The following is a 19,386-nucleotide window of genomic DNA, read 5'->3' as shown; positions in this document are numbered from 1 at the left end:
AACTATACTGAAAAGAACTTAAAACTAAATGACCAAAAAATGTAAGATTAAGTTTTAAAGGACTGTCTTCTTGCCATAAAGGTGTTTCCAATTGTTTTTTTAATTATTATTCTTTTACTTTACCAGTAATTTATAAACAGTTTCGACTTGTGTGCATACCCAACAATATTTATAATAAGTATTTATAAGACTTTAATTGCAAATTAATGACTAATAAATACATTAGATATTCTAAAAGAAAATATTTCATTTGGCAACACCCTAAGTAAAGAAATGTGCCAGCGTAAAAGTAAGTGCATTGGAATTTAGGCTAATTAACGAAATTTATGGATTGTTGCCTTGAGAAAAATTGCTTTAACGAGCTATTTCCAGTAGCATAGTATTGATACTGCAGCCAACTAATTAGTTACGTAAGCACATTTTTCGCATCAACGTTCAATTTATTCTATTATAATAAACATTCAAAATTTCAATATTTTAACACATTGGTTACCAAGCAATTGATTTTATTGGTAGTGACAATAATTTTTTAGTTGCGGAAATAGGAGGGTTCAAAAGTCTAGAAAAAAATGCTATTTCTTTAGTATACATATTATATATATTTTAGTATGCCCAACTTCCTAGACATTAGTTTATATATTTTTTGTATGTCTAACTTAATTAAGATAAAAGGCTTAACCTATTTCTAACAAAAATAAAAGAAACAAAAATTGTACAATAAGCAAAAATCTGTTTTATTTTAATCGTAACATATAATACACAACGTGGCATTAACTCATAAATTCAATCATAAAAGTTAAACCTTTCTTTTAAATCGTTTGATCGGGTCATATAATATCCAACAAAAAAACCTTAAAAAATGTATTTTATAGACAATTAAAATGGGCCTGTGACAAAAGAAATCAAGTTGTTTTGTATTAGAATTTAAGCAAGTTTGCCATATGCTTTTAACCCTTTTTTGTAACTGTCTAATAGCACCGTACATTATGTTGAGGGTTTTGTCAATTCAAGATATTAAAAATGTTTCGACAGTATAATATTCACAGCAGTAGACAAGCAATGTCCGAAAAATAATACAACGGTAAAACTGTGGACGGAATTTAGAAGTTATTAAAATTTTACAATTTAAAGGCAAAAAAATTATTGTTTTTTTTCTGATAATGTTTTTTATGTAGCATGCAACTTTAAGCCACCATAAAGCATCTGCAAACAGGCCACGTGGTTTTACGTTAACAAGTGATTTTTAGATTTTAATCACGTGATCTAGGATTTAAAGCTCGGTGGAAATTTCGTTGTTTGACTTTGGGGCTGTGTCGACCGTGTAGATCTTTAGCGCCTTCTCGCGGCGGTACGAAGTTCGGATAGGCGACGAAGATACGTCTAAAAATAATTAGTTATCAAAGTTATCTGTTTTAAAAAAAAATTTTTAAAGCAAAAATGTTTCTTACTTGTATGTTGTTTTTGTACAGTTGAATCTGATTTTGATTCTTCGTCTTGTATTGCAATTTTTTCCTCATCAGAAATTTCTTTTAATGGTTCATTTTTGTCCCTAAAAATGATCAAAAATTTTAAAAAAAGTTAAATTTAAAACCTATTTAAATCTAATTAAACTACCTATTTAACAAAATTAAAGACATGTTTTGCAATTAAATGGATTTAAACTAAACAGAATATATTTTAAGGTAATTTACTTGTAGAAAATGACAATTCCATCATCATTTAAGTGCATGGGATAACTTGGTGATTTATTTTTGTCTGGCTGCCAATCCAAATCTGTGTCTGCATCAAGTACACTTACTCTGAATGGAAACATACCCCTACCCTATAAACAAAAAAATAGTTATTCTGTTAAATGTATTAATACCGAAATTAAACAGAGCTCATAAGTAAGCACTAGCAGTTTCAAACTAGATTTATATTAAAATAGTAACAATGTCGCTTTAAATCAAACAAAAAAAAACTTTATTAAAAAATATTGATGTTAAAATAACCAGTTTACTTTAAACTTAATACTTAATTTATTTTTTTTTAGCAGCGTGGTGTAGTGATAAGAACACTTGCTACACCACACATGAGGTCGTAGGTTCAATCCCCACTGATCTCATGCTGTATCGCCCTTGAGTAGGGCGCTATAAATGGTATGAGCTCCTGCTAAGCCAACACTTAATCAGCAGCATAATTATCGGGCAATTATAATCTATAATATCCCAAACTGCCACAGGCAACCCGAGACTGGGTCGGGGTAACTGATGTTACTCTATGTTTAAGTTGCGCATTCGACTTTCCTACATCAAGGATAAAGATATATACAAAAAAAATTAATGTTTTTAAAAAACAAATTAATATAAATTAACATACCTTAGCAACTTGTAGTTGATCTAAAGGAATATTAGTATCTTCCGAAAGTGCTTTTAACAACTGAGTAGCTGAAAATCCGTATGAACAAGATTGCTCATTTTCTGTGAGTAGCAACTCATGAAAGTCACCAAATTGTAACTTGGAGGGTTGCCATTGACGACAGAGTAGCAGCAATTGGTTTTGTGATTCCTAAAAAAAGTAATTTAAAAATATTTTTGGAGGAAAATAATTTAAATAAATTAGAAATCGAACTTAAAAACATGAAAACAAATACATTTATCTATTAAAATTTAAAAAAGTCTTTTATTTGTATATTTTTTTTTGGGCAGTTATTTATTTTTTATTTTTTCCATAGTAAGTTATAACAAATTTTTAACACAAAAAATTACACCTGTTTTTATATAAAGAACCTATAAAATAGTAATTTACAATATATGTAAGTAACGAGATTTACCTTTATTTCAGGTGAAGAAAGAAATTGAACAAAAAATTCCAGAGTCCCATACAAACTTATGTCAGTTCCAAACTTTTGATCCGGGAGGTAAATCTGAGAAGGACTTCGCCAATTTTTTTTTCTCAAACGAATTCTAGTTAACAAAAATTATTTATTTTGCCAGTTTGTTTAAATCCTATAATAAAGCTTAATATGGAGGCTGTATAAATATGTTCAACTTTTAGCTATTAAAAAACCTGTTAGGTTGACAGTGAATTCCACATTGCTCAGCAAGATCTTGACTTAGAAGATTTTGAGCTTCCAATATCGTCATTTCTTTCTGTACAACCCAGTCCATCAATGGCTTAGCAGTCTGAAAAAAAAGTCCAAGGTATATGTTTATGGTAAGTATTTATATACCTAAATCAATAAAAGAATTATTAAAAAATCAGTAGAAATTATAAGACAAGCAATAAAGAAAATATTACCTAAAATTTGGTATAATTTATACAGTGATAAAGCTTCAATATCATAAATCTTAAAATGATAATTGTTTACAATTTACCATACTTAAATGTCTATATACTATATCACCGACAGCGTGGTGTAGTGGTAAGAACACTTGCTACACCACCATGAGGTCGTGGGTTTAATCCCCACTGCTCTTATGCTGTAGCGCCCTTGAGTAAGGCGCTATAAACAGTATGAACTCCTGCTGAGCCAGCACTTAATCAGCAGCATAATTACCGGGCAATTATAATTTATAAAATTCCAAACTGCTAAAGGCAACTCGAGACTGGGTCGGAGTAACAGTTGTTACTCTATGTTTAAGTCGCGCATTCGACTTTCCCACATCGAGGATAAAAATATGTACAAAAAAAAAATCAACAAAATAAAATTTTGTAACATTTTAAGTTAAAGGTCACCTCCTCTTCATTTAACTGAAGTGTGAAAAGTTTGCAGCGACTTTCATTTTTCTTTAAAGCTCTTCCATATCGGACAACAAAGTTTTGACCTTCAGTTACTAACTTAAAATCTTCAGATGGCGTTAATACTTCAGTCTGTTAAAAACAAACATAAACATGAAAGATAATTCTATTACCAATTTCTTTTAAATTCGGCCTCACAAAATTTAATAACAAAGACCTAACAAAATACATAAAGTTGTGAATTTATTTACATACAAGTTCTTTTTTGAGGAATCATTTTTTTATATTATTGTCTACCTCTTGCCCGCTTGTGAATTGTTTATAAACACAAAATCTTCTTGTGGGAACCTGAACAATGTTAACTAAATGTCGTTTTAAAGCAAGAAGGTGCATTCGCTTGTCCATCTCTATCTTTAAAACTAATAAACAAAAATTTAAAGGATATTTTTCATGATTATTCCCAATAAAAAAAGAGTTGTACTTTAAATACCATAGAATGTCATTATTTGTTTAGTGAGCCAGTAATTTTTTAATATTTTGCCTTGACTTTAAGCTGCCAATCAGTTTTTGGCTTAGAAAAAGTGACTTCCATTTGGCATTTATATTGCCTCACCAAAAAGCATGACGACACAAAAGGAATTAAGATCAAACTCAAGATTTTACGTAAAAAATCAAATGTTCTTGCCACTACATCTTACTGTCAGCCATTAAACCAAGATATGTTAATCTGACTACAGAGTAAAGCCTAGGGCAATAAACAGACTTCTATATTGTACTCATAAACAGTCTTTACAATAAAATCTTTTAGTTTTACCTTTGCACGGCACAAATTCTGTGCTTTCTAAAGTTGGTGTACACGTCGACTGTTCTTCATCAACAACTTTAAAATAAAAACTTTTTTGTTTCACTTCGGTAGTCAGTCCCCAACCGTCGGAAGATGTTGAAATTGTTCGTTCGCGTGACGAGTAAATGTCGCTGTTCTCTGTCGGTATTTTAACCCTCGAAAAATTTTCTGTCTCGGTGAACAAAGGCTCGAGTTTGTCGAGCCCCTCACCCGACTCGGGATCCATTTTCGAGCCCCCATTCTGTTTGTTACTTTCAGTTTGTTGGTTAGAATAGGGGGGTTTATTGCTAGGGGGGTTAAAAATATTGTTTGCAAGTGGATTTGTCACCGGCGCGCAGTTTAGACAGACGTTGCTTGCGCAGAAGTATCTCGGTAGAGTGCCCACCTCTGCACACTGACTATTTACATTTTTCTCAGTTTGAGCTTGGGGGTCTGACGTCACGGCGGGAGGTTGATCACCGTGGTTTATCATAACACTGTGAAGATTATTGAGGTTGTTTTTGTTGACTTCACTCGACAAGGAATCGCCGTCCGCCGACACATTGTGAGCAGAAATAAGACTGACAGAGTTGCTGTATCTTTCATGTGATAATTCCATCGGACTGCTTCGATAGGGTACTGGGTGACCGGGGTAACATTTACCCCCCATTTTGTTTTTAATCTGTGGGTAAACAACCTCGCTGTGACCTGATTCAACAGGTTGTCGTTTAAGGTCTCCCGAGTTTGGGTCAGATGGGTTAAATATTGGGTTAAAGTGGGTAGCAGCATCAATATTGGTTGGGTGATCAGAAGTGTTGCATAAAGTGTCGGTACTGTCAAGAGTTGAACATGAAGTACTGAGACTACTTCCTTCACTGCCAACCGTGGCTAAAATAAAGAAAATCATGGTAAATTTCTTGCATAAAAAATGCTAAATCAAATAGTATCTAAACGGAACAGCAACACATTACTGGCCAATGACCAAAATTTCAAGAAGAATAAACATCAGTGAACATTTTAAAAACCAAATAATTTTTACAAAAATGATGACATGTACATTAATTTAAAAAAAACTGCAGGGCCATAAAACTTACCATGTGAAGGACTCTGACATGGGACAACTCCCTCCACATCAAAGTCAGTATCGGTAATGAAAGATCCGCATCCAGATCGAGAGGAGTTTCCATCTTCGCAGTTGAGTGAACTAGTGGGAGATTCATAACCTGTTTCTTTCAGATCAAAAAAAAATTTAGTATTTTTTAAATTAGATTTTTTAAATCTTTACTAACCTAAACATTTTTTAATAAGACATTTTAAGTATATTAGTGTAACTGGCCTAAACATGCTTGATAATAGTTTAAGAAAGACAAGCAAAAAACATTGTGGGCATTCAATATTAAAAGGTTTTATAAAAAACGACAATAAAGTTAGTTTATTTAAGACCTAGTTTTCTTTTTTTACATTTATTTATCCTCGATGTGGAAAGGTTGACTTCACAACCCAAACATAAAGTAACATTTGTTCCCCCACCCCAGTCTTAAGTTTCCTTTGGCAGTGTGTTATATTATTAATTATAATTGAAGAATAGTTAAGCTGCTGATTTAGTGTTGGCTTAGCAGAAGTTAACATCGTCTTAGATAAGGCTGCTATAGCATAAGCTAATGAGAACAGTGGGGATCAAACCCAAAACCTAATGTAGTAAACCCAAGTGTTCTGACCACTATATCCTAATGCTAGTCAAGTTAAATGGCAATCAGTACTATTTTATATTTACCTTTAATCAGTTTCTTTTGAAGAATATCTGTAAAGTTGTTGAATTGCTGGGGCTCCAGGAACGAGTCCTCGTAACTATTATTCCTTTTTCTTGCCGGAATTTTAATCTCTTGATCCGATATTTTATTTCGACTGCTCGATAATTCTGGACTTTCCCAAAAGTGGTTGATATCACTTGATGTTAAACCTAAAAATAAAAAAAATGTTGTAAAGTAATGTTCTTAAACTACCCATATTAATCTGGCAAAAATTAAGGGCAAAAATTAAGTCTAATTTTTTTGAGTCTAATGTTTAGAAAATTATAGTTAATAAAAAAGAACAAAATTTTCACAAGGCAGCAGTTAAAAAAGATTGACAAAACTCAAAAAAAATTTAATAATGGAATTTTTTTTAAGAAATGAAACTTATATTATTATCCTTAGTTTGGTTTATTAATAAAATTGTTTTTTTTGACTAACCCGGCTCTCCTGGTGTAATATTGCTATCAGGTGACCCAGTATTAACCCCATCACCCTCTACACGCTCTGGTGACCCCAACCCTGCATTCCCACTACTGCCCCCTAGTGATCCGACCCCCTCGTCACTTGATGCGCATGACTGCACGAGGTCAGGAACGCATTTCTTTTGGGAAGATTTTAGTTTCGATTGTTGTTGGATTTGTTCGTCATTAGCTGTTTCTGTGGAAAATTATAATTTTTAAAAGAAATGTTTAGCAATAGAAATAGACAAAAGCAATTTGTTTCTGTAAAAAAACCTAACAAGAAAAAATTACACAAGAAAAAAAAATTTACATACACATATTTGAATAAAAATTTTATATTTTTTTAAATATTTACAGTTAGCAACTTAATAATATATTATATTATCTTTATATTGAACCTACCACTGGGTGGGAGCAGAATGTTGATGTTGATCAGATTTGAAGATCGGTCGACGATAAACCACAAAGTTGTTTCTTCAAATTTTAACGAGAAAGTTTTTTCCAAGTTGTATTCCTCATCTGATAATTCATCCATGTATAACTACAAAAACAAGAAAAATTAATTTAAAGTTTACGTACTTTAAATAAATTAAGCTTCTTAAAATTTAATTAAATTTCCAAAAATATTGTTGCTTGCATTGCTTTATAAAGCATATAATTATCATATTACTTAAAATCATTTCACCAAATTGAAATTTGATGGAACTTATGCTCAAAAAATTTTTTTCAAGCCATCAGTATGTTTCTATTTACCAATCTTACCATTAATCCTATATAAAAAATACCCTTTATTTTCTAAATAAATATAGACCTAAGTTTCAACAAAAATGACAATTTTTTGTTTTTTTTAGAAAGTGTCAATTTTGGAAAATGATATTTTTTTAATATGGTAAGACTTAAAACCGTTCAATTTTTACCTTAGCACTTCTAAAGAAACCTTCAGATTTAAGAGTTTTGTTGACATGTTGCAACAAAGCAACTTCTCCACTGTATTTGTCAAATGCAACCAACAACCTCTCCAATTTGAATCCCAGTTTCTATAAAAAAAATTTTAAATTAGAAAATTAAAAACAAAAATTTCGTTTAAAAAATATACACTAAGTCAATAACCAAAAATATACAGATGATTTAAATTAAATAAAAATTGAGAAAAGGGATATTTAAAAAACAAATCTTGTTATTTATTTATAAAAGTAATATACTGTTAATGTGTTTAATCTAAAAATACAGTAATAAGTAAGTTATAAACTTACTAGTGATAATTTTTTCTTTAAACTTAAGACATTTGTACTTTCAGATGATCTCATAAAACCGTGAGATTTAAACGACATCGTTTTCCGGTCAGCTACGAAAAGCTGAAAGATGTACAAAAATATAATACAAACTTTGTGTTGAGTACATACCTTTAAATTCTATGTAAGTCTTTAACTTTAAGTGCCTGATTTTTTATACGCAAGTTAAATGAGCTGGTTACTGGCAAATTGGTTAACGTAACATAGACACAACACATATATACCAGTGGACCACCAATGGCTTTATTTTTTATTTTAAAAAGTTTAAACTGGTATATATATATATATGTGGTCTGTTAAGTTTTATAAGTACGAATCATTTTTAAATCAGTTTTACTTTTAATGTGATTCCCCCACTCTCGTATCTTTCAAACTCTTCATTTGTTTCTTTAGTTTCAAGTAAGAGATCGAATAAATATGCTGACTTTACACCACCTTAACATATAGAAAATTAAGAGTAAAATATGATAAAATAAATTATACTGTAAAATAGCTCTTTTTTATATATTCCAGCAAAACAAAAACTATTAAAAATATTTCAAAAATTACCTTTTTCATAAAAAAATAAACATGTAAAATTAAAAAAGGGTAATTTATATAACCTTAAATCCTTTATTAAAATTAATTAACATGTATATGGATTTACTTGATAAAAAACAAACTTTTTTTTTTAAATTTTTACCAAGTAATTGACTGAGGGATTTTTGTTCATCTTGGGTGCCAAGATCAAAAGAACGATCAGGAACATCGTTTAAATGATCGTATTTAACCAACCGGCAGTTATTTATATCAATGTTATGGTAATCTAAAACAATCATAATTACATAATTATTTACCACAATTTAAGAAAATAATTTTTAAAAGTTTAATAATTGATAAAGAGTTTATTTTTTTTAATAATAAACATAATATTTGTTAAAAAATGTTAAAAAAATTTTAAGACTAATTTTTAAATTTAAAACATTTTAATACTTTACCTAATTTCATAAGTGAATGGGCATCTTTGATTGCTTCCTCCAAAGAAATATCTTTATGGAAATCGAAACCTTCTTCAGCAATTGTTAAATTGCCATGTTTTAATATACTCGGATGTCGGCAGTATAACTAAAAAAAAAATTTAAAAAACATTCGTGAAAAATATTAAAAAAATGTTTATGCCTTGAAAAAAATTGAATTTTTACTTGGATGGAGCACATGTTTCTCTCCTGTTCAATCCTCATCTTTCTCTGCATCTCTTTCTTCTCTTCCCTCTCCACCAACTTCTGGATGTGATCGGGAAGATCTTCAACTGATGTGTAATCTGTGAATAAAAAATCAAATGTTTTAAATAAAATTTAAATAAAAATTATGTTTAAAAAATGACTTTAACATTTCTCACCTTTGTTCTTTTTGGGATTAAATTGTCGATACATCAACATGTAAGCATTGGTGGAACTAAATTTAAAATAAATAAATTATTTAATATTTTTCGTATAAAATTTTCTAAATAACCTAAGTCCAAAACTTTACCTTGAAAAGGAAGAGTAATATGTTGATGTTCTCGAATAAGGGGAACCCCCAAAGGTTTTCTCGATATCAAAATGTGTGATTGGAGTTACAATCTAAGTAAATACAAAGTTCGAATTAATGTCATACTTATGCTAACATATACAAAAAACAATATTTGACAAAGAAAAATAATATATTCTTACCTGATCGTTGAAACTGTACCACCGGTTGTCAATAAAAGATTTCACGTAAGCGTAATAATGTCCGCCAGCAGCACTGCCAGAATGAACCATAATGGAGAACAACTCATAAACATATGGACCTTCCTGTAATAACATATTAACAACAATTTAATAACTTGAATCAGTGTTTAAAGGGTTATTTCAGCATAAACTATAATTTCAACAGAAAAATTGTTAAGTACACTTATATATTTTGCAATAAAAAAAAAGAAATGATACACAACAAGTGTGCTGTTACATAAGTACCACTTAAGTAAAATTTTGTTAAAGAAATGATAATTTAAATTAAACAAAATTGGAAAATTTAACACAAACCTTTAAGTAATTCGCAATGTCGACATCTTCGTTATTCAACCACCAAGAGGCGCTATTTAATTTTTTTTTCCGCACCCCGGAGCTCTGTGACTCAATATCGATTCCCTCATCCACACTACTTTCCCCCTCCTCCTCACTACTGTGACCACACCTGTCAACCCCCCCTATAGTTGTGACAGGGGTGTGGTCTGGGTCATTACCGCTGTCATGACTACTGGAGTCCTCATCTTGGGGTTCTAGAATATTTTTTTTTTTTTTAAATGTAGAAAAGATATAAATTTAAAAAAAATAATTTTAAAACTGTAAAAATTTATTTAAAAAGAAAATTGTTGCAAACCTGAAGGTGGAGAAGGAATGACATCATCATTTATTACATCATCGTTGTTGATGATTTCACCGCTACTTTTATTTTCCTAAAAAAATAATATTCCATTACTTTAGCTTTTCAATGAAAAAAAGCGTAAAAAAGTTAAAATTATCAAAAAACATTTACAAAAATAAATAAAATAAATTTGAAAATGAATTCAAAAAATACAGTTGTCTCTTACAGTGGTGATATTGGTAGTTTCTGTAGTTTCATTATCATTGACAAAAGAATTTAGATTTAAAATTTGTGGAAATAACATGCAGTCATTTAACTTTATTCTATGCATAGTGGAGTAATCAAAATCAAATCTCTTCAGTTGCAAAGTGAGAAGATACGGAAATCTAAAAAAAATAATACAAAATTTTATTAAAAATACATAATAAAGGAAAGAATAATATAGGGTGGCAATAGAAAATTATATTAGTGTACTTATATTGAACCACAAATCCAGTTTAACATATGTAAATTTTAATAACAAAAAATGGCTTAAAATCTAATTTTAACCCCCTATCAAGAACAGGTAAACGTTTACTAGAACTATTTGCACATACTTACATTATAATATGTATTTTACCCCATGATACATAAAGTATAATAAGCAAGCAAAAATATTGACAAGAAAAAATCAAGTTTAAATCTTACTTGGTAAATTTTAGGCCTTTTTTAGCATCACATTTCTTGCCACATTTCTCACAAAAATATTGGTTGTTGCCATCCAGTGTTTCAGGTTCAACAAATGCATTTAAACCCTCCATCTATAAGTTATTGTTAATTATTAAATACAACAGAATAAAAATGTACTCATAAAGACCACATGATGTATATATATATTAATAAAGAAAACCAATAAAGACCACATTTTCATTGTAAAGTTTGTCAAAATATTTTTAAAAAATTTGGGCATGCCATTTAAATCACAATTTTTATTTATTTACAAAAAAATTTTTAGTCAAATTTAATCATCGTAAATAGACCTATTACATATACTTATTACCAATTTAAATATTGAGAAAGAAAATAAATAACCTACCACTGATTTGTATGTTGTATTTGATCCGAAAGGTCGAATTGTGATGGGTACGTCTAGAAAGGTATCATTTCTTGCACTTTCATTTCCACATTCACAACATTGAACATAATCCTTCATTTTACCTATAATAATAACAATTCACTAATTTTTAAACTTAAAATTTACACAAATTTGTTTTTGTCGTGTTTAAATTTTGACATTGATTAATCCATTGGCCCTAGATATTTAATTTTTCTAATGTTAAATAACTAGTAATTTTATTTATAAATTCTTGTATACGTCATTTCTTTTGTTTGGTCTACATGACTCAATGGTAAATCAATACCCAAATTTTTCTTTACACAATAAGCAAATTCTGTTTAGTCTGTAAACAGAAAACTACATAACTTACTATGTTAAATTTCAGATACGATTTAAGTTCATCAAAAAAAAATTTGTAACTTACTGCTATGGCAAATATGTTAAATATTTTTTTTTCTACTGAACATGTCAAAACATCCAATAACTCAGAGTTTAAAGAGATATTACCTTCATAAAGTCTTTTGATAAGATCGGCTTGATCAGTTCCCTCAAATTTCTTTTCCAAAGCATCAAACATTACTCTACATAACTCCTGGATATCGTGTTGTTGCCAAGCTTTCAATTGATTTATGTAAATGTTAATGTGAAATCAATATCACAGATAAATAATTAAGATAACATTTAAAATAAGTACAATTATGTATAAACTTTTTGTAAGCATTTAGAAAGAAACTGCATATTTTTTTTATTTAGAATACAAAGTTGTTTATTTAATAGTCAATATAAAAAAGATAAAACATAAACTAATTTTATAAATATGAAAATTCTTTTCTAACTTATTAACTTTGTTTGGCGCAAATTTAATCGAACCTTAAACTGATAATTAAGCTGCCTATTTATAACTAAAACTACTTTCAACCCACCTTCACTACTGTCCCATCCAAAACTTTTAGTAAGTCCAGTGGTCTCAACCGACTGTTTGTTGCTTGTTTGTAGAAGAAGAAATAAATGTTGGAGTTGGAATGGGATACTGGTTGATGGGTCATCTTGTCTATCACATTCCCATCTATTTAAAGTATTTAAATAAACACACATGAACATTTTTTTGTTTAATTATTCGAAAATTTTTGCTTTTTTTGGCAATATTTTTTAAATTTTATAAATACCCAGTCAGTTACCCACCCTAAAAGCTGCGTTTCAACTCTTAAAATATGTTTTTTTTTATTATTTAAATTGGTCGTACATTTTACTTCTTCAGGCTTTCCATAAGAATAATATAGCCCATACAAAACTTTAACATAACATCAACAATGTATAAAAAATTTGCATTACAAAGCTTGATAAAAATACCTGTACAGTGCATTCCTAAATTCAGGTGTCATATACAGAGTTTGAATCAAACTGTTCAAGTAACAGGTCATAGCTTGGTTGACCAGACCAACAAATCTTAAATGTTTGGCAGGATTGTGAGCAATTTCGGCAGGACTGCTCGGCCGTTGCAATATTTCACTAGCCTTCTGTCGCAAATGGTCTTGTAGCTATAAAAAATGTGAAAGTTACAAGTATTGTACTCTAAATTCAATACCAATAAACTAGTCTTAGATTTAAAAGTGTAACTAACAGTATCTAATAAGCTAGATTTGTTTTAAAATAAAATTTCAATGATTTAAAACGCTACCAAAATTTAATAACAGATTTGACCGGCAGCGTGGTGTAGTGGTAAGAACTCTTGCTACACCACACATGAGGTCGTGGGTTCAATCCCCACTGATCTCATGCTGTAGCGCCCTTGAGTAAGGCGCTATAAACGGTATGAACTCCTGCTGAGCCAGCACTTAATCAACAGCATAATTATCGGCAATTATAATCTATAATATCTCAAACTGTCACTGGCAACTCAAGACTGGGTCGAAGTAACTGATGTTAGTCTATGTTTAAGTCGCGCATTTCGACTTTCCCACATCGAGGATAAAAATATATACAAAAAAACAAAAAAAACAGAGGTATCAATATTGTAAAATTTAAAACAATTTTAGATACCGTACAAAAGAAAGAAATTAAACTTGCATTGGTTTGAGTTTCATCAGTAGTAACTGCCATTCTTCGTTGCAAAGCTGGTTTTCTTTCCATATTTGGGGGTAAGTTAGGTGGGGGAGATAAAATTTGTGGGGGAGGGGGAATTTTGAAATTATTTGGGTTCTGGTCAACCCCATTTTGCTGCAAAAAAATTTAAAAAAAACGTATAGATTCTGTGTAATTATTTAAAAAAGCTTTCAAATTTCATTATTTTGGGTTTAAATTAATTAATCAATTTTACACACAATAAACTAAAAAACATTTTTTTTTTGATCATCATTACTTGGCAATTCTGGTACAACAAACTATATAAATCATAATATAGTTATAAAAAAAATCAAAAAGACTACTGCGCTTTATTAACAGAATACTACATAAACATGGTTTACCATATTTGCAGGATGAACCATTTCAAACGCAACCCCTTCTTTTGCTTCAACATAAAAATAAGATTTCTTATCCAGGGTTACTCCCAAGCTCAACAAGTCGTTCTCGTTGTCTTTTTCGCTGACAATTAATCCGTGTTCGTCGTTGTTTAGTTTTAATATCAAATCAAATGTTCCACTAACGAAGGGCAGTTTTTCACACACACCCTATTTAAACAAGAAAAGTTCTTGATAAAATTAGTTAATAAAATTTTATTTGGTAACTCTGTACCTCAATATGCTAAATAGTAAATACCCACAGTGTGGGGCAGTGGTCAAAACACTTTGCTTCACTACATGAGATCCTGGGTTTGATCCTCACTACTCTTATGTTGTAGCACCCTCGCGTAAAGCATTTTAAACAAAGCCAATTATAATCTATAATATCCCAATCTGCAAATGATAATTCAAGACTGTGTCGAGGTAACTGATGTTACTCTATGTTGAGGTCGTCAACTCAACCTTCCCAAATTGAAGATAAATAAATAGATAAAATAAAAAAACTATGATACAGCTTTCAAAAAACAAAAACCTTGTTTTAAAAAACAAAAACTTTGCAAAAATAATTATACATAACATACAACTTTATGTAGATATCACAAGATTAAAGAACTTACAAAAAAAAAGTATGTTATCACTTACTGCATAAAATTTTGAAACCTTGTCTAGTGGTGAAGAGCAGTATATTAACCTCTTACTTTGATCATTAATTGTATATTTGATCACACATGTACATTCTTTTACCTTATATGATTTATCATACTAAAAAAAACAACAAATTAAGCAAAAAATTGTCATACATACGACTAAAAATGAAAACATTTAGGTTACCAAAACAGTAACTACCACACTATGGCAGTTATCTTAAAGTTTTTGATAAAAATACAAAAGTAAAACAAATTAGTTATTAAGATGACTGGCAGCATGGTGTAGTAGTCAGAACACTTGCTAGGCTACATAAAGTCATGGGTTCGTTTGTGGGTTCGACCCACTGCCTTCATGCTGCAGCGCCTTTTGAGTTGGATGCTATAAATTCCTGCTAAGCCAACACCTAATCAGCAGCATAAATATCGGCAATTATAAACTATGATATTCCGAACTGCCAAAGGCAACTCAACACTGGGTTGGGGTAACTGATAATACTTTATGTTTGCGTCGTAAAATCAACCTTCCCGCATCGAGAATAAAGATAAAAAATAACATTGTGTTTAAGTAATAAATAATAAATGTTAATTAAATACCTCAACCAAAGCCATCACTGCAGAGTTAAAATAAAATCACTTTTCTTCGTAAACTCAAATTACATCATTAGTCAACAAAATATTTAGAACTTACATAAATCTGTAAATCTAAAAAATATAAAAAATAAGTGGTACATTACATTAAGAAATAATATGTTTGAATAAGTTACTGTACCAATAGCATTTATTTTGTATTTTCCTTACAAAACAAATAGTAACATATACATAACAACATAATTAGTATTGCACATTGTAGCAGCTTATATAAATTGAATACTTTCATTAGCAAGAATTTATATTTTAGTATTTATTGTATAATTGTCTTTTAAAAATAGACCCTATTCGATATTAAATTGAAGAAAACATTGAAATTAACAATAAGTTAAGAATTTTAGAACAAGTCAAATCATTTTTGTATATTCTGCGTCGGACTCCGAGCCAGACCTGCTTCCAGATTTTAAAATTTGTTGATAATCTGGCATGTCGCCATCGACCAGACCAGACATATGTTGATAAAAATCGTCTTTTTCAACTTGTACTGTAGTTGAATTTATTCCAAATTCACGAAATATTGATATCACTTGAGTGATAATGCGTTGTTCTATAACATGGCCTTGAACATAAACACTTATGACAGCAACCACTTCATCGTCTGTATGAAGCCACACTCTGCAAGAGCGATACGATTCTACCCCCTCTATGGCCATGACTTTTGAAAGAGCTTGATTGACATGCCGTTCTAAATGTGGAGGTGCACACATCGATAAAATGCGGGAAGAGTCGCGTAATAGTGGCCAGACAGTGCACAGAATAAGTATCGCAACTAGCATAGTACAAATGGGGTCTGCAATTAGAATTTCGTATCTTTCAACGAAGAAGGATGATACAATCACGCCAACACTGCCCAATAAATCCGCCAAGACATGGAGATACACTCCCTTCATATTTGCATTGTTTCCATTGTGGTTATGCTCATGCTTTGAATGGCCATCGTGACTATGCGAATGACCATGCCCATGGTGATGACTAAACACAAACACTCCAACCAGATTAACAATTAACCCAATTACAGCAACAGTCATCAACTGATCAGTGTTTATTGCTGGAGGGTCAAATATTCTCTGTAATGCTTCGTACAACAAAAAAACGGCAACAACCAACAAAAACAACCCATTTACAAATCCAGATAACACCTCCACTCTTCCATACCCATATGGGAATAATCTTGTGGGTTTCCATTTTGCCATAACTGCAGCAACTAATCCCAGTATCAGAGCAGTACAGTCGAATAACATGTGAAAACTATCAGATACCAGACTAAGTGAATTGCTCCAAGCACCCCAGCCTAATTCAACAAACGCAAATGACAAGTTGATGCAAAGAAAATAAAAAATGTGCCTTGAATCACGTGCTTGTAAGACTCTTTCTAAAAAGCTTTTTGCAACCGTTCCAAAAGACGATTTAGATGCCATTTGAAGAACATCGCCGGCATATCTATACAACGGGGACCCTTCTGAAGAGTACCCAATAAAACTTCCTTTTTGGCTTTTCGGAGGTGGCCATGATAAAATATCTGTAGCTAAAATAAAGAAAATTGTGCTGACGATTACACCTCCAGAAATCATGTGCTCTTTAGATGTTGTAGTCAACCCATTTTCTTGCTTAGACATAACAACAACTGCTGGGTTGGCCCACTGAAATCCTAAGAACAGAGCCATTAGAGCAGTTGTAATGTACCCCACTTTGGAAACTTGCATTGAATCTAATTTAGTGAGCGCGACCACTTGACCAAAATGATTAATAACAAACAGTATTAAAACAACAAAAATAAACCAGAAAAAGTTTTGAAGAAGATTGTAGTCCGCAACTCCAGTTATATACAGTAATAATGACCATGGTAGAAGCAAAGCTGCAGACATGGCAGTAGAGAGTACATGTAACCGCTTAGGCCCTCCAACATAGGGAGCTACCTTTTTTGTGTAACCGTTCTGCGCTATTTTTATCAACAGGGTGAACACAAGCAGCAGTATGCCTCCTTTGTGGTCAGCTACACCCAGATATGAAATAATTGAATAAATCGAGTGAGTAATGGCACTTGTGTGTTGCCCTTCTGGATGACTGGATATCTGTGACATCATAGAATCATTATCAAACAAAAGTAAGCACAATATGCCAAGGCAAAATATGATAGAACCTCGTGTTCTTGCGTGGTTTCCCTTTTGATTGAACAACCCAAGAAACATTGCAATTAGTATAGGTGCATCGTGCTCATACACTAAAGCAGTACGTAAAGGTCCACACAAAGTTAATGAAAACAACCATAAAATATTAGATAATAATCCAAGTACAGCATGGCGAAAAATGTAGCCCCATTGCTTTTTGTCTATAGGACGACCGGTTGAAAAAGGTTTTTGTAGCACCAGATATATACCAGCTGAAAGTAGCTTAGCCAGGCACAAAAATTGTATAATATGCATAGTTTTTAGTAAGGCATAAGTTTCAAAAAGTCCAATACAGTGTAGAAGTTTAATAATAATAAGCATGATCCAATATTTATGATTCGCACCATGACTGCTTGATTGAATTCTACCAAGTCCACCTTGTTGGGTTAGGTCTTCCATTTTATTGTAAATCTGATAAATCTGTTTAACTTATACAATTTAAATTGGCTTTAACTTAAATTGGTTCAACTTAAATTGGTCGTTTGTGTTAATTATTTAGGAGTCTACTAGAAAAATAAATTTGACAATACTTCGTTTCCAAATAAGGAGTTAAGTTAGAGCAGAAATACTTAGTTTGTTAGTTAGTTCATGCAGAATATCCTAGTTGTGGTTGATTGTTTAATTATATTTGACTGCTTTTTTATTTCTTTTCGTAGGGATTTTAAGTTAACATAAATCTAGACTTTCAGACTTTACTATGAGGAACTACCTTTAATAATTACTTAAATATTAAAGTGCCGTTTAATAACGTTTTTACAAAATTAAATTATTTTTATCTTTTAAAATTCATGAAATTTGTTTGTTGCAATTTGTTTGGCCTAATTCTTGCTGTAGGTTAATCGAGGCTTATTTACGTAAAAATTGTATGAAAATCACCGTAAATGACGTCACAATACCATTTTATTTTAGCTCAATAGGGAATGTAACAATTGTAAGACATCGACATTTTTAAAAAGATAACAAATTTATTATCCTCGAATTAATATTATGTAGTATAGTATAGAGGCAAAAAAAATATTCACCATATTAAAAAATGTTACATTAAAAAGTTTAAGTTTACCAGAATTTAAAAAAATATTACTTAGCAAGTTTAAATGTCTATTAAGTTAAATTATTGCATTAAAAAAAACAGTTTCAAAATTGTAGTAAAGTTTATTAATTAAAAATATGTAGCCTAAAGGTCCGTATATAAATAAACACAAACTACATAAAAGTACGTTACAAAAAATAAGAATTGTTGACAGGACAAGGTACTTAGTAAAAACATTGCCTGTAAATTACTTGGCAGCCTTCATAGCGACACTAGAAAATCCTTTCAAACTTGAAGCTATCAACTCTGCATCTGACTTTCCACCACCGGAAACAACGAGGCTAGCTCCTGGTACGGCGTTTTTGATTGCAACGGTTGCTATGCCCTTTGCGCTGTTAAACAGCACATCCCGGTCTTCTGGCGCTATGTCTATGTTAATTTTCTTCATAGCCTCCATGCTTTTGTTTTTCTTCAACTTCTTTAAGATACTTTTAAATTTACTTTCTTTGGGTGCATCGTCAGCGTTAGTTTCTTTTGCTTTCTTCTTTTTGTTTTGCTTCTTTTTCTTTGACGCAGTGTCAAATGTGACATTCTTTTCCGGTTCCGCCACTTCTTCGACCGTATTTGTTTTTGTGACATCTTCAATTAAATCAACCGGGGTTTTTCCTGTTGTAGATTGCGCAACTGAAGACACACTTTCAACAACATTGCCCAAGTCCGAGATGTCGACATCATTTCCAATAGTCTTAACAACTGTGTTTACTATGCCTTCCATTACTTTGACTATTTTGGTCCTATCAACTAATATAAAATATATAAATGGGTCTGTTGTTATTTAGT

The 19,386-nt window shown here is 31.0% G+C and overlaps 2 protein-coding genes across 4 annotated transcripts; both read right to left on the bottom strand.

Annotated features, from left to right (window-relative positions):
- Positions 1-728: 728 nt before the first annotated feature.
- Positions 729-15,404, bottom strand: LOC145740746 (ubiquitin carboxyl-terminal hydrolase 47-like). Of its 3 annotated transcripts, none has more exons than XM_082558579.1 (34): positions 15,295-15,404; positions 14,696-14,815; positions 14,018-14,221; positions 13,593-13,769; positions 12,903-13,090; positions 12,476-12,618; positions 12,060-12,167; positions 11,532-11,653; positions 11,144-11,256; positions 10,683-10,842; positions 10,472-10,547; positions 10,135-10,370; positions 9,781-9,903; positions 9,599-9,690; positions 9,468-9,523; positions 9,271-9,389; positions 9,067-9,193; positions 8,772-8,894; positions 8,427-8,524; positions 8,051-8,152; positions 7,715-7,834; positions 7,200-7,338; positions 6,775-6,993; positions 6,318-6,503; positions 5,638-5,772; positions 4,535-5,431; positions 4,018-4,139; positions 3,718-3,852; positions 3,049-3,164; positions 2,813-2,945; positions 2,359-2,547; positions 1,692-1,822; positions 1,449-1,549; positions 729-1,380 (listed from the first exon to the last, which is right to left on the bottom strand). In XM_082558579.1, exons 1-34 carry the CDS (start codon positions 15,307-15,309, stop codon positions 1,271-1,273), a joined length of 5,235 nt encoding a protein of 1,744 aa, XP_082414705.1. In that variant the 5' UTR covers positions 15,310-15,404; the 3' UTR covers positions 729-1,270. The 3 variants fall into 3 exon arrangements, with proteins under 3 accessions (XP_082414705.1, XP_082414706.1, XP_082414707.1); XM_082558580.1 differs by having other exon boundaries at positions 5,638-5,766; XM_082558581.1 differs by having other exon boundaries at positions 13,620-13,769.
- Positions 15,405-15,437: 33 nt separating this feature from the next.
- LOC145754817 (proton-coupled zinc antiporter SLC30A5-like) lies at positions 15,438-18,365 on the bottom strand. Its single transcript, XM_082570952.1, has one exon. It carries the CDS (start codon positions 17,913-17,915, stop codon positions 15,696-15,698), a length of 2,220 nt encoding a protein of 739 aa, XP_082427078.1. The 5' UTR covers positions 17,916-18,365; the 3' UTR covers positions 15,438-15,695.
- Between the last annotated feature and the right edge of the window lie 1,021 nt (positions 18,366-19,386).

The sequence above is a fragment of the Corella eumyota genome, chromosome 1, assembly GCF_963082875.1.
Source record: "Corella eumyota chromosome 1, kaCorEumy4.1, whole genome shotgun sequence".
In the NCBI taxonomy this organism is placed as follows: Eukaryota; Metazoa; Chordata; class Ascidiacea; order Phlebobranchia; family Corellidae; genus Corella; species Corella eumyota.
Note: the sequence above shows the minus strand (reverse complement) of the source record. Positions and strands in the feature narration are given on the sequence as shown.

What these genes read in the sequence shown, in the direction of transcription:
- LOC145754817 (XM_082570952.1), bottom strand. Translation starts at nt 17,915, where the DNA reads ATGGAAGACCTAACCCAACAAGGTGGACTTGGTAGAATTCAATCAAGC.
- LOC145740746 (XM_082558579.1), bottom strand. An exon ending in ATACAACATACAAATCAGTG is followed by an intron (nt 11,257 to 11,531) that starts GTAGGTTATTTA and finishes AATAACTTATAG; the next exon opens with ATGGAGGGTTTAAATGCATT. An exon ending in AAACTACCAATATCACCACT is followed by an intron (nt 10,548 to 10,682) that starts GTAAGAGACAAC and finishes TTATTTTTTTAG; the next exon opens with GAAAATAAAAGTAGCGGTGA.